General features: G+C 41.8%; 1 protein-coding gene across 2 annotated transcripts in view; it reads right to left on the bottom strand.

Moving 5' to 3' along the window:
• Positions 1-15,793, bottom strand: part of UNC5C (unc-5 netrin receptor C) — a 263,590-nt gene that overhangs the window by 28,697 nt on the left and 219,100 nt on the right. The window contains exon 8 of one of the 2 annotated variants that reach the window (XM_086464766.1): positions 380-436. The exons of the other annotated variant lie outside the window; for it this stretch is intronic. Coding sequence (XP_086320892.1) covers positions 380-436 — 57 coding nt within the window. The remainder of the gene's footprint in view (positions 1-379; positions 437-15,793) is intronic. 2 annotated transcript variants of the gene reach the window in all.

Below are 15,793 nucleotides of genomic sequence, written 5' to 3'. Positions count from 1 at the left end.
ACTGGCCTTGAAATGTCACTTTTTTTTTTTTCCCCAGCAGTTCAGGAAGCAGTTCTCTGCATTCCAGCTCAAAGAAAAGTTATCCCTCCACTACATTTCTTCTGTTTGTTAAGGAAATTTTAATGAGAAGCAGGTTCGTTCTCTCCAGTTTCTGTCTCTGAAGCAGCATCTTCTTCCATATTCCTCATACATAAGGGCCGTTATGATTCTGTGTCAACCCGCTGACAGAAAAACACTGCGACTGCTGTCAAGTAAGCAGCATGCCACTGAATAGGTCCCTCTTTGCCTAGTCACACAGAGCTGGTCTAACAGTAAAGCTTGACCCAAGGAACAGCATCAAATTAGCACCAAGGAACATAAAATCAAACATTAAACTTACAAGAAAATCCATATTCATTCTGGGTTCTCTGTTCAGTTGAAATAGGATAAATGAAACCTTAAAAAGAAAGAAATTAAACAAAAATGGGAACAAAATCAAATTAATGATGAGAACAAAAAAGGAAAGCATGAAAAATGGTTTAATTAAAAAAAAAAGAAGGAAAGGAAACTGATGGCACTTTAAAATTCTAATACAGCACAGAATTATGATTTCGCATCCCCTGTCTCCTCCAGAGCCTTACTAAGAATTAATAAGCAGGCAGATTGAATTTCTAAGCCAAAAATCGGTCTCGAGTCACTAACTTTGGAGTGCTTAAAGTCTTTCTTTTATTGAGCATAAACTCTAATGGATCTAATTTATTTCAGACATCAAGAGTCATTAGCATATGGAAAGTCTTTTTTCCTTATCCTTGCCATATGCTTTAATTCCCAGGACATGTTTGGTGAGGCTCTAAACAGTTTTTTTATTTAATTATAGTAGGTTGCTGTTGATCTAATAGAGCTAAAGGAGACCTGTCGTCACTGGTCAGAGGTTAAATACCCATTCACTGAGCACAGTCCGTGCACAAAGCCTCTCTCTCTGTATTTCCTTGGAATTATTTTTTCCTGTCTTTAATACATGTCCAGTAGGAATTCCTCAGGGAGCAAAGAATTTGTCAGCAAACGGGAAACTGAGTGGCTTCTCTTCAAAAAGACTACAAAATCAATAAGGCCCCTGGGGTCACATTATTTATTTGAAATCTTTTCAAGCACTGTATATCGACAAAATCATAACACAATTTACAGCTATATTTTGGAATGGATAAATAAGAGAGATCGTTTCCTTGGTCTTTTCTTTCTGCAACTCCTACAGCATGGCACACTGGAACTGCTTAGTCCACACTAACTAGCTAAGTACCTCCCATCCACTTTCCACCCACATGGAAAACAAGCAAAATGCTCCAAGTCTGGTCCTGCTGGAAAGGTAAATGACAAATGCAAAGGAAGCAGGGGAGTCACTGTCAGGGACAGGATTAGAGTCAGTGTAAGACCGAAGGTATCCCTCCTCCATCACCTTCCCTTTCAGTGCTTTTGAAGGGAATTTCACCCCCTCTCCTTGGATTGCACTGCAAGGAGCTTGCACAGCCAGGGACTTCCTGCAGGTGAAACGGAACTGGAAAATGCACTCCTGGTGTGTGTCTAATGCACAGGACCACGTTACGAGCTGACCACAGTAATAATCCTGAGCTCCCAGAAATGCTGAATTTGGGTGCTCAGCATCTGTTGTGCTTGACATAGCTCTTCCTGCTAGGCTGCACTGCTTGCTAATGAAGATACAGTCTATCCCAATCGCATGCTTACACATACTTCTCCCTGAAGCTTCCAGACATTAACTATCATGTAAATGCTACCTTAACCAAAATACCAGATGTACTAGGTTTGTGTGGCAAGGTTTTGGTAGCAGCGGGGGCAGGAGGGTGGGTGGGATGGGGTGTTATAGGGGTGGCTTCTGTGAGAAGCTGCTAGAGGCTTCTCCTGTGTCCGACAGAGCCAATGCCAGCTGGCTCTATAGACGGAGCCACCATTGGCCAAGGCCGAGCCCATCAGCAAAGGTGGTAGTGCTTCTGTGATAACATATTTAAGAAGGGGGAAAAAAACCCAATCCAACCAACGGTGCAGGAGCAATTGCAGCTGGAGAGAGGAGTGAGAATATGTGAGAGAAAACAACTCTGCAGACACCAAGGTCAGTGAAGAAGGAGGGGGAGAAGGTGCTCCAGGCATCAGAGCAGAGAATCCCCTGCAGCCCCTGGTGAAGATCATGGTGAGGCAGGCTGTGCCCCTGCAGCTCACAGAGGTCCACGGTGGAGCACATCTACCTGCAGCCCATGGAGGACCCATGTTGGAGCAGGTGGATGCCCAAAGAAGGCTGTGAACCTGTGGGAAGCCCACACTTCTTGCTGTTTCTGTGAAGAAACCCACCCCTGGCAGGACCTGTGGACCCGAGGAGAGAGTAGATCATGCTGGAGCAGGTTTGCTGGCAGGACTTGTGACCCCATGGGGGGCCCACGCTGGAGCAATCTGTTCCTGAAGGACTACACCCCATGGAAGGGACCCACGCTGGAGCAGTTCGTGAAGAACTGCAAGCTATGGGAAGCATCTCATTGGAGAAGTTCATGGAGGACTGTCTCCCAAGGGAGGGACCTCATGTTGGAGCAGGGAAAGAATGTGAGGAGACCTCCCCCTGAGGAGGAAGGAGTGGTAGAGACAATGTGTGATGAACTGACCGCAACCCCCGCTCCCCGTCCCCCTGCACCACTCGGGGGGAGGAGGCAGAGAAATTAGGATTAAACCCAGGAAGAAGGGAGACGTGGGGGGAAGGTGTTTTAAGATTTGGTTTTATTCCTCATTACTCTTCTCTGATTTGATTGGTAATAAATTAAATTAATTTTCCCCTAAGTTGAGTCTGTTTTGCCTGTGATGGTAACTGGTGGATGATCTCTTACTGCCTTTATCTCATCCCACAGGCTTTTCATTGCATTTTCTTTCCCCTGTCCAGCTGAGGACTCATAGAGTGGCTTTGGTGGGCACCTGGTGTCCAGCCAAGGTCAACCCACCACACCAAAGCAAGAAGAGCTGCTTTTTGATGATGATGGTTTTTTTTTCTGAGGCATCATGGGACAGACTACATTGCCTGAAATATCTATTTAAAACTTTAATTCACAGCAATGATTCCAGCCTTATAATTGCTTTTAGAAATACTACGTTCTTACATTCATTTATTTGGTTCTTTGAGGCAAGTTCACCTATGTGTACTCTCAACATGCATACTCAGTTTTTTTATTATAACTGCTTCCTACTTCTACTGGTGTACTCCAGGTATTGGCCATAAAAAGTAAGGTGAGCAATTTTTGAGGGCTTGAGTGAGTGCTCAGCAAATCTGGGCATGAATTTACAGTACCCTAGTTGCTCCCTGCTTACTCCCCAGATGAATGTTGAGGCCCGTATTTAGTCAACCTCAACTTCAGCTATAGCCTTATGCCCAGAATTTCCTTGGGCATAATTTCTCTGGAGACCAAGAGGCAGCCAGCACGAAATACAAGGCATGAGGACAAGTTGGAATTTAAGCCAGCTGTGACTCCAAACACCTTTTTGCTATGTACTCAAATCCACTGGGAAAGCTGAGGATGTCTCTCTGCACTTCGGTGCTCCAGCATGTTCTTGGGGGAGCTGGCATGGGGCAGCACACGTTCCCCAGCTCTGCATCACCCACAGAGCTCGAGCTCACCTGTGCAGAGCTGGAAAGGCTATTCCTCTCTCCTTACATTGCATTTCAGCTGGCAAGTTTCACATTCAAGGTTACGCATCATTCCTGCCACATCTGAAGTGATCTAGCAACTGCCAGTCAACAGGCACAAAGGACTGGATTAGCTGTAATATTACTGAAAGCATTCTTTCTTCCTGGGAAAATGGAAATCCAAATTCAAGTCGTTTCAGCCCAGTAAAAAAGTGCAGTCCTCAAATACTCTAAAAGCAATTTACCTCATTGCAACCTCTTCACAGAGCCTGTTTGACACAAATACTTATTTGCGTTTTACAAGTTTGCATAGATTCTCTTACTGATAACTATGGAGAGCACCACTGCAGCTACATAAGAGTGATACCAATTTCTTCAACAGAGATGTTTTGTGTATGTATTCAAAGACACATCTACTAAAATAGGAGGATGCAGTGAGGATACTGCTTGCTGCTTCCATTAGCCTCACAAATGTGAGGACACATTTTCAGACTGAAAAACATGTGCTTTTCATACAGAAGGAAGGCATGGCCAAGGTGGAGGGGTTAAGGGCTGCTGTGTGAGATGAGATGCCATGGGCATGCCAATTTTTTTGCTGAGGGCCAAGAATCACACCTGACCAACCTGGCTGTAGATGGATAGGTGGCCACTCACGCTGGATGTAAAGTTCTTGTTGAGGTGACAGCACTACACCAGGTATGCTGTGGTGGTCATGCAACCCTGTTTGCTCACAGTATGTGGGCAAGCTTCCCTGGCTGAAGCTAGCAGAGACCTTACCTTGGGTTGATTTCTATCATCCTAGCCAAGCTGGCAACCCCAGCCATTCTCTGGTCAAACACCAGCTTGCAAATTTTGCACTTGCAAATTAAGCACATTTGTCAGAGATCATTCAAACATGGCAACCACGGATGCCTTCCGCCATTTGGGCAAGACATTTTAGAAGAAAATTACTTTTAAACACTCCTTTGTCATGAAAGAGCTCTTCCAAAAGGCAGTGGGCATTGCAGTGGCAGCAGTAAGGGGACGGCTTGCAGCCATGCGCTGGGGATGGTGGCTGGGCAGGAGGTAGGGTTATTGCCATGCTCCCAGCACAAGAGCACAGGTATTGCTTTAGAAAGTTGGCTTTCACACTGGTCTCTCTGACTATGCCTTCAAACAATGAGAAAGGACATTTTCACCAGATAATGATGCAAACCTGCTGGGATTAGTAATTGAAATAATGAAGAACGATTTCCCTTCTCTCTTCAAAGTAACTGCAGTGAAAAGAGATCCTTTTCTTGTGGAGTTTTTTTTCCCCTCTTTCTATCAACAGCACTGCTTGGTAAGTACCTGAGGGACTTCTACCAGGATCATCAAAATTTTTAACGAGGGTGAGCTTAGAAAAGTACTGGTGGGTTTGACTCTGGGAAGGCTGCTGACTCACACACAGAACAGCTGGTTTCAGTGAGCTACTTGCTTTGAGAAAATTAATTTAAGCTTCTTCCTCCAGCTTGTTGAGAAATGTACATTTTCAAAGGGGCTTTTGATGTTTTGTTGTGTAACTCACTGCTGGATAAGTAAAATAGTAACAATCACACTTTACACTTGCGTAGTCCCTCCTGTTTGAGGTTCCTGGAGTCTTACGAGAAGTGGGTATTTATTTCCTGCATTTTACAAGTACCTCACCCTATGCCATACCTGGGGAATTAGTGGGAGGCTTGGGTTAACACACAGAAATTGCACCACTGTAACTGCATACTAAACACATTCATTAAGAAGCTTTTAATTAAGTTGATGTTTCTCCATTCATTCTACTTTATATTCCACTTTAGGCTTGTAAATACATTTTTTGTCCCTGTGGAAGTCCTTCTATTAAGTGTTAAAGGTGGGCTTTTTTTAACTAAGGTAATTGCACTGGCACAAGTCCTTTGTACAAATGCAGATGCATCATTATAAAGGTGCATTACATAGGCGTTGCCTGTTCTTTTTCTATACAGCATGTAAAGAGCAATTTAAGCACCTTTATAATGATGTAACACAGTGGGAAAAGTGAAGAAGGTTGCATATGTCAGATTGTACCAGAAAGATAAACCAATCCAATGTTGGTATATAGCAAAGACTTCAGCAGGCTTTTAATCAATTTAGTTTAACTGAATTTCAGCATCAGTCGCACTTGCACTGATTTGCGGAATTATGTCCATTTAACGAAATAGATTTTGAAGCTAATTTAATTAGTTTGGTGCAGTTTGTGAAGGCAGATGATCCCCAAACATTGGAAGTCTAGCCTCAGCATTCTGGTCCCACATGCCTTTCTCTGACCTTCTGGAAACACATTCGTGCCAGAGGCCACAGAAGGCTCAACGGCAGGTCTCTGTGGCTGAATGGCCTTCAGCGTGTCTGCGTATGTGGGATCATATGCCTTAGGGGGTTAGCTTTGACAAAGAGACAAGCTGACCCTTTTTACAGCATGAATTCATCTGCTGCAATTTGCCTTGGGAGGAGCAGATAAACCTTCTGCCAAGTTGGGGGAAAATGAAGCATTTGGGAATGAAGCATCTCAGACCTATGAAAGATAATTGTGCAGAGATTATGGCACTGACTCCCTTGGGACTAAATTGAAACAGTGTCACCAAACAGTCACCAAAACAACTTTTCTAAGCTCTCTTTTTTTCCACTGGGGAAGAATCTACCCCTCAGCATATATGGGCATATATAAACACACATGGTGCTCAGACTGATAACTCAGTATCATAACCATGGGCATCCTGAAATCCTGTGTTTGGTTTTACCTAGAAAGTCCTGGGAATATGCTGCCTTTGCCTGTGAACTTGCATATTTTAAAGATAACTTTTATCCCTGTGGTATAAAACACTAGGTCACGGCTTCATGCAGAGGGAACTTTGTAACTAACTTGCTTTCCTTTTTGGTCCTTAATAAATTTTGCTAGCTTTCTAGTCATGCTAAATTTGTATTAATGGATAGAAATTTTAGAGTGAATTGATCAGATTATGAAAGTATTTTATTCTGTGGCTTGCAGAAAATAAAATATTCACATAAGAGCGAAAGAAAATTTCCCAGTTTTCCATTTGTATTTTCCCCAGCTACCTTCTCTCTTCCCAGCAAGTAACTAGGTAAGATGGTGGAGTAACTGAAGATGATCTTTCTGGACAGTTCTTTACTTGAGTTTATGCAGTTTGGGTCATATTTACAAAAATATTTACAATTATCCTGCAAAGAAATTGCTTTATACCATCAGCTGCTGAGGTCACAGTTAATGATACATATTTTGAGACTGTATCAAGGTCAGTGAGAGTTGGAGACAGGTACTTTCATTTAATAAAGTGAAGATTGCATAAAGTATGCCATAACTGCTTGTTTCTTTTATCCATCATATTTTAATCTGGCACCACTTGCTTCTAATCCATAAACACTCTTTACTTTAACCTTTATGTAGCAGTTTCAAAAGGAGCTAAGGTCACATAATTACGTGGCCCTTTTGAAAGCCTAGCCACATGACATGTCTCAGCAACATCCTGTTGCAATGAACTCAACAGGTTGAACATAATATATTGTAACAGCACTTTTCCCCCTTTTGGCTCCAAAGTCAATGCCCTTAAACTGCCCATAAGAAAAGAAGGTGGCACGCATTCAACTGCTGCCTTTCTCTCTCTACTTTGATCTGTTGACCCAGTGTAGCGACACTGAAGTAGGAATAAGCTCTTGCTGGCCACAGATTCTGAAGCACAGAGCTATGACGGACAGATGAACAGAGACTAATTCTCACACGTAGATGCCTAAAATTTGAAGGAAGCAGTTCTTAGACGACTTAAATAAGGTATGTGGTGCGTACATTGTGACATGAGAGTTTACTGAAACAACCCTTTGACACACACATCAGATGAGTTCCAGTATTTAATAACTCAAAGCCAGTAAGCTGGTAAATTTTTCCGTACCAGTCCCAAACAACATGCACCCAATTGCTTCTGTTCTTAATTCCCATGATGAGGTCTTCTTTCAGCATTAATTCAGTTATCTTCCTCTTTTCCCCAGCTCCAGTGGCTCAGAATTTTATTTTAAACCTTTGGGTTTTGCTAAGTTTTTCTACAATCAGTCTCAGTCTTGGAAATCATCCTGAAAAGCTGGAATAAAATTGGATTAAGAACCCTTTTTTTTTTTTTTTAAATTTTGATTGGTTTTGTTGATTTTTGAGTTCAACGGATTTCAATGGGTAAAAAAAAAAAAGTATATATTGCTGTTTCCAAATTCCAGGTTCTAGAAATTCAGCTTCTCTCCCTTTTCCTGTAAAAGGCCATTCTCAATTTAAAGTCAGGCCAATCTCAGATTTTGTAAAACTCTGCATTCCTGGGAAGAGACATCCAGCAATCCTAAATTCTGAATTCCATTATAAAGCAACATTTCTGAGACAAAGAAGAAAAAAGGCACATGCACCTGCAGTGTTTGCAGTGCCATGTCTCCAGCAGTGACTTCACATTACTAGTCCCTTTTCCATTTTATGCCTCCTTTTGCCTTACCTAGTTCACCATTACCTCTCAGCAATCCTACAGCCATCACCGGCTTGCTGAGTTTCTTCATTATTTTTAAAGGAAATTCTAGTTGATCAATACAGTGTGCAAAGGCTCAAAGCTTTTAAAAGACACTTTCAAAAAAAAGACTTTCAAGGGCTTTCAAAATGTTAATTCAGACGCATTGCAATGCTATCAGTTTCCATCTAGTTGCTACAACGGACAAGCAGTCACATATGCTCAGGTTAACAGAAGGAATTTAGGAGACTTAATTTGACACTCAGGAATTTTAAATTGCTTTTTGCAGGTCCCACTGTCCAGAGACTGACACTGCACAAGCTTCCAGTACTTCCTTTTCTACAAGAGGGCAGAGTCAATGGTACAAAAGCAACCTTAGAGTAAACCGCCTATTCCGACTGTTTAGTCAGTTAAGGCTTCACCTAACGTGTTGCTAATGCAGATTTACCACAGGAGAAATATTAACAATAATCTTTGAATTGTAATTGCTGTTAATTGTTTCTCTCCCCTGCTATTTCCCAGAAACTCTAGCAACTAAAGAAGTAGATGTGAAATCTTATACCTTTTTTGTGGTGGTTAAAATATAAAAAAAACCCAAAACACAAACCCCCAACAATGAACAAAGTCCCTGGAGCTGCAAAAAACTTTCAGCCAGAATGTGCCCAGCTTCTTCTAATATTTATTATTCTAAAGAAAGACCTTCATGTCTGCAGTAATGATGCTGAAGTTCAAATATATCAGGTATCCTAGAGATAATTCACAGTAATTTATTTTCCTTCTAAAGGACTAATTATTGGCATGGTCAGGGTGGGCTAATAAACAGGGAGCTTGAGGTTTTGTGACTGATTATTTACTTAGGTATTATCTCAGATCTTTCCTGAGCGAGTAGGTTAAACGGGGAGTCTCGCTTGTTCTGTCCCTGAACAGGAGTTTATGATACTCTGTAATTACGACTGCAAGTATGCTTTCATTTTAAATTAGATTTCTGACATTTTGTTAACTTTGTTAGAAAGGTCTTGCCTGAGTTTAAACATGCATGTCATCTATATTGGGGTCGGGGAAGACGGAAGAGTAGGATAAATTGTCGCTAAAAGTTGATGTGGATTAGGACAGGCAATTTTGGCACTATGCAATATTTTACAGTTAAGGACTTTGACCTTTCGGCTAAATCTTATGTCAGTCTTTAGCATCTTAGAAGCACAGAACCTTAACTTAAGTTTGTTATGCATGTTTGACAGCAAAAGTAAACACACGTCTGCCATTGCAATTTGCTAGATTGTGTATTTGTAAATTCCATGTTTGCAATGACTGAATGGTAAATAGACTTCCTGGGGTTTGCTTTGTTTTGCACTTGTAGCTGGACCAGAGCAAAGAGCTTACAGGGAGGGCTGAAATAAGGACACCGAGCAGCACTGAAGAGAGGACACATGGCAAACAGCTAGATGAAGGAACGGACAGTTGGAAGAGGATCTAGAAGAGGGGACTGAAACGGTTAGGAGTGCTGGAAATAAAGGCTCATGAGTTATCCACACGGATGTTCAGTGACAGGTATCAAAATCTTCAGCAGGTCTGTAAGTTCCCAGGTAAGGTAACTTGTATCCCTTGGTTTAAAACCTCAAAAATCCCAGAGACTCCAGAATCAGCTGATCAGCTCAATGTTTGATTCCCAAACTACAGAAACTTCCTTCCCCAACATGAGTTTTCATTTAAGGATGCTGCCAATGTTTTTGTTACTCCTTTTTGTAGAATACAGATTTAGAAATAGAGAGCACTGAGTTTTACTCCTGATCCTGTCACTGACTCCCTGATGAGCCTTGGGCTGCTCATGTAACCTTGCTCTGCCTGACACTTTGCCAGGAAAGCATCAATCATGCAATATACCCACCTTTGTACATGGCACGGAAAATATAAACACTCATTATCATCAGTGTATGTTTAGATCTTTTTTCTACAAAGAAGTTATTGTATCAGTTAGACTATTAGAAGCTTTGCGTTTTTCTTTCCTCTATCTGAGTAACTTTTTGAGGTTTTTAATGTGCAGAATAAGTGAAGAATAAAAGAAAAACCCAAGTGAATTAAGAATAATGAAAATTATAGATGGACAAGGTTGTGGTTTTTCTCCTCTCTCTGTGGCTATAACATTTTTTAATTAGCTGAGATTTTTGAAAACAGCCTAGAGATCTTACAGCACTTGCCTTTCATTAAAATTAATGTGGAGGTGGCTCTTTCTGAACTGACTGGGATAAGATACAGTGATTTCAGTGTCCTAGGTTCTGCTTGTGGCTCTGTGCTTCTATTTTCTCTCAATGCTTCTATCTGCATCGAGCAGTACATTTCCCAGGCAAGCACTCCCAGTTGCATAGGGCCTAACAGAGCATGGACGCTTCTCAGCTGGGGATTTCTCATGTCGCTACAATAAAAATAAAGATGAGTCGTAACTCTGAGATGTGTGCATAAACTTCCTTGGCTGCTACACCATTATGTAGTAATTGGGTTGAAAACAGAATAACTCATCTCCTTACTCATATCAAATAACAATATTGCAGAAAACTTCCTCTAGGAACAGATGAAATGCGTTCTTCAAATGAATGACACCCTCCCCCGCCCTGGAAGGACTCAGCAAAACAGGCCAGGTGGCTATACCATTATGGTAACAGACTGAACATATCACAAGTTCTCACTTGACCCACATGCTCTTAATAAAAAGTTTTATTTAATTTCTCTGCACACATGGGCTTCTGTTGCAGTTTGCCTTGAGAGAGCTTTGCTTACCTCCTGGAGTCTGGAAAACATTCCTCTGCTCTCTGCACACTAATCTGCTCTGGAGGACCAGAGGTCCTCATCAAACTGCTCTGCCCTGTAATTGTTTCCTAAATGCCTGCTTTCAAAACAAGTCAAAAAGGGAAATAAATGCTTATTCCACCAGAGGTTCTGACATGTAACATTAAACAAGCAAGGCACGGGCAGAATATATAAGTTTCGGGAAGACAATGATGTTAGTATCAGGTTAGCTTTGCTTTCTATTAGATGTCTGTGTATAAACAGGCACGAGACTGGAAAAGGGGAGCAGTTAACCATTTCATGCACAAGCATGACAATCTGCATCTTTTTCACCCACTTAGACACTAGCATTCTAAGAGGGAACCTTATGAACTTCATACCACCTTTCAGAAGAGGATTTCAAAGGGCTTGGCAAATATAGAGTTGCCATCATCATTTCACATCAATTCACCCTTGACTAGAAGGCAGCCTTTTTTTTAATGAGAAATGGAATTACTAGTCTGATAATAACATCTTCAGCATGGTATACGTTACTTTTTCTCAAGTGGTGTACGTGCTATTTGAATTTCCAAGTACTTAAGCTGCACATAGGGAGAGAACCAAAGTGATCCGAGAATTAGTCCCAAGTGTTGTCTGTAAGGATGGGTGAAGATGTATTGAATGTTTGCCTCCATTCTTTAAGTAATAGTAGGATGTCTCAGTCTTTTCATGCTAATTTATTTAAAACCAAAGGAACAAAGGAGACGTCCACACTGGATCTGATGACACTTAGCAATGATTCATAAGTGGAAATTTCCTTTTGGCCCTATTCAGTGACAGATTTGTATTCCATAATGTGAGACTGTACAAAGTGAACAGTTTCTACTACACAGAGCAACAGTACTGTTTATGTAACTATATAATCCATAGTCCTCAAGTGGCAACATGTGCTTCAGTATTACCTTGCTGCTGTAAGTCACCTAGCCCTGTGTTTTGAAAAAAAACCTGAAAGCCCAACATAGCCAGCCTTTTATGAAAGGCCATGGTGGTCTACTAAAGTCAAGAGTGAGGTGAAGAAGGGGCACTGGTAGTCTCCTTCTGACTGTGCTTCTGCCAACCCTGTGCATCACAAGCATGATTTCAGAAAAGACCAACAGCTTTACCAGCATGGACAAGCACCAACTTCATGCCTATGGACTTTCTGTACTTATTTATTCAGGACAGGGAGAATACAGATCTGAACACTGTCACTTCAGATCATCAACAGAAAGGACACAGGCGACATGATAGCTGATAGCTGCATGTCACAACTCATGTAATAAACCTTCAACATAACCATGCAACAAAGCTAACTCTCTTCATAGGTTGTCCACCTCTTCTGATTACCAGCAGCATTTTACACATAATGCAACATTGAATTTGGCCCACTAGGGACTTTTAGCATCTGTCTGGTACCACACACATGACCTTGCAGTCATTCCAGACCAGCCCCAGCAAAACACTTTCCCGTATATGTTGCTTTAAACATATTTGTGATCTAGGGAAGGGAACCACTTGTGCTGAAGTTTGAGCCATCAGTGTAGTGCTTTGCATTCTTACTCCCCACACAGAACGCCCACCAAAGTCATTAGCGGGATGACTGGAGGGCTAATTGCAGTGTTTCAGTTTATAGCGATCCCCTGTGAGACGCAATGCGTGCCTTTAAAAGTGTTGTTCGTTGCACAGAAGTATTTACCACAGTACTCATACTTCAAATGGGAAATAATGCAACTACGGAGACAATACTGCAACTAGTGTGGGTGGTAACCAGCCAATTCTTCTTACACCTACAGCATATTTTGTTCCAGAAGATAATATTAATGCTATTATGGGAATTACGAAATTGCTATAATGGGACCTGATAGGCAATATTGTGTATTTGGAAACTTAAAATAGCAAAAATAGGTATGACCATCCTAAATTTCCACTACAGCTGCTTTTCTTCTTCAATTCAGCCTGCTGTCTCTCTACAGGCTCTCTAGTTTAATGACTGTTCATCCTTTCATGTTAACAGAAAAATACTAACTACTGGATAAGGGAGTGTATGTGTGTACTAGCAAGATCATTAGTCTGAATAAATGTGACAGCAGAGTTGCACGAGAAATGCCACAGTTAGTGGTAAGCACAAACTACAGCTTTGGGTGTAAAACACTGTAATTACAAGGGATGGAGAAAGCTCCACAGTTTTTATCCCCACAGAAATCGATAGTGGTGCAGACTGCTGCTCTTTGCTGGAGCAGGGGCAGTCTGATGAAAGAGCTTATTGATTTATCCAGCTGATGTTGCTGTAGTGAATAACAGACTGGAAGAGAAAGGGCTTGTAAATTAGACTCATTCAATCCAACATTTTCCAGGATATCTTTTATGTACAGCTATATGGACATACATATTTACAAGTGAGCTTTTGTTAAAGCAACAGCCTAGCAACTCCTGGTAAGAGGGTCTGTCTACTAATTCTTTGCCCTTAACTACACCCATGGTGTGAAAGTCAACAGTCAAGCTCTCACTAAAGACTGACACTAAGGAGGAAGTACCAGGGCACCTGGGAGCAGGATTCGGCTATGGTGCAGGTAAGCTAACATATCTCCCGGAGGGCTACGGTCACAGAGGAAAGGTGGCTGCGGCTCCCTCCATGCCACCTGTGCCATGCCAGACCCCCTGGCTTGAAGGCATTGGAAAAGTCTACTGTGGACTCACAGGTCCCCAGGCTAGGAGCAACGTCAGTTCCAGGCCAGTCCCCACCAGCCTCAAATAATGTGAAGAGGCATGGTGTTTTAGGAATGAAAGGAGTCCTGTATTTCTTTCTAGCTCAGCAGGCAGATTTGCTATTTCCGATCCACACCAGCAAAAATGTAAGTGTTCAGACTGGTTTTGCATAAACTGAGAAAGAGAAATAGAGAAAAGCAGAGAGAGGGAGAGAGACAGCAGCAGGCACACTGCCACCAAGTATGGCAAATCAATCTTCTCAGCAGTGATGGATCAGGGAGCAGGACTGTAAGTTTTACAGGTATATGAGACCCCGTGAGTATAAGGACACCATTAAAACACTGCCATTAAATTCCATCACTGAAGGATTATCACGGTCCCTGGAGTCAAGCAGGTCAATGTGTGACTGTACATTTTTCATTACCATTTTTTATATACATATATATGAAGCAGAATATGATTCACAATAGCCTCACCCTCTCTCCTGATGAAGACCTCTGCTTTATACCTAGCATCCACTTTCACAAACAAAATGCAATACACCATCAACAGATAAACGAGACCCCTACAGGGCTTTTATTCTGCCGTACCATTATATCTAATTTTCTACAAGATTTCTGCTTAAATGGCTCTCTTTACACACACACTCAAAGATGATATACATCTGACTAAATATGATCTGATAGTGAAGAGCTCTTCTGTATGGGGAAATGTATCTTTTCTTCCTAATTTACCATAATTACTTATTCAGGCTGCCAGAGGTAGGGATACGTTAGCTTCCCCACTATAAAAGTCACCAAGGTGTTATACAGTAAGATTTTTTTTCTTCTAGCTTTAGAAAAGAAAAAGAGAGGAGCTCTGAATCTCACCTTTCTGTCTTCCCCATAAAAACAAACGTTTAGAGGAATTACAGCTTTATAGGCTGCTGACATCGACTAATAGTTTTTAATGCAATCAAAGTGTTTGTGTGAGCCACAATGAAGAAGCCTTTTTTGTACATCTGGGAAACCTCAGAGCAAATGGCCATGCTGTGCCATAGGGTAGCTCAAAGATCGCTGCCAGCACAACAGCCACCTATATGGCCTATTCAAGAAGCAGACCTATTTATTAGCTAGGAGTGTCACTTCTCTGTCATCATGACTATTTCAGTCAAAGGTAAGCTGCCTCAGAGAGTAAACATTCCTGGCTCCTTTTTCATGAGAGAGCTCAAGGCATTTTATTATCTGGACACATAGATACTGGATAGTTACAGCCACAACTCTTTGGGCAACAGAGAGCAGAGGCTTGACAAAGAAGTACCTCAGAGAGACAGGATGAAATGGAGACAGGTGTATATGAGGATTTTGGCTCAGGTTATTGTGCTAACAAAATGTGAAAGGAAGTTTCAATGAACCAGCAGAACAGAGACCTCATTTTTGAGACAGGATGGGGTGCAAAGATGACTAATTGTTCATCAACATATGTCAGAATCACACTAAAAGCCTACTTTTTTTTTACTTCTCGCTCTTACTAGTCACAAAGGCAGGACCAGGCCTGAATAGGTACAGGTAGAATAGACTTCAGTGCTAGAGCTGATCTTTATGAGGCTGCAGCATGCTGACAAGCGTATATGAAGTTTGCATAGGAACTGCATAGATGCAGGGTACCTCTTTGTATTACAGGGCGTCCAAAATTCAGAAAGGGGCATAACATTTACATGTAGAAACACATGCATCCGCCATTCCTGACAGTAAGAAGCCACGAGCTGATCTGCTTTGTAAAGTTTACTCTTTTGAAAGTTTTGCCCTAAACCCTTTACTTTTCATTTGCATGGCCGTAAGAGTCACTGCCAAGCTTCCTTGGACAAACGCTGAGCTAGTATTAGAGAGAAGGGATGTTTGGTGGGGAGGGCAGGGGGCAGAGGGCTCAGAGTTTCTAATTCTTCACTGCTCAACTTCATAAACCTCAGACAGCATTACATTCATCTTCAGGGAAGAAGAGTGGAGTCCCCAGACTGGTTAGAACTGGATGAACTCATTTCTCCATCCTATAAATGATTCTACGACTTTAAGTCATTGATGCTGATCTGCAGTTTATTGCAGGTTTCTCTGCGGCCACATACATCCCAGACCCCAGA

The sequence above is a fragment of the Leptosomus discolor genome, chromosome 4, assembly GCF_034619465.1.
Source record: "Leptosomus discolor isolate bLepDis1 chromosome 4, bLepDis1.hap2, whole genome shotgun sequence".
NCBI lineage: Eukaryota > Metazoa > Chordata > Aves > Leptosomiformes > Leptosomidae > Leptosomus > Leptosomus discolor.
This window is presented reverse-complemented; position numbering and strand designations above follow the sequence as displayed.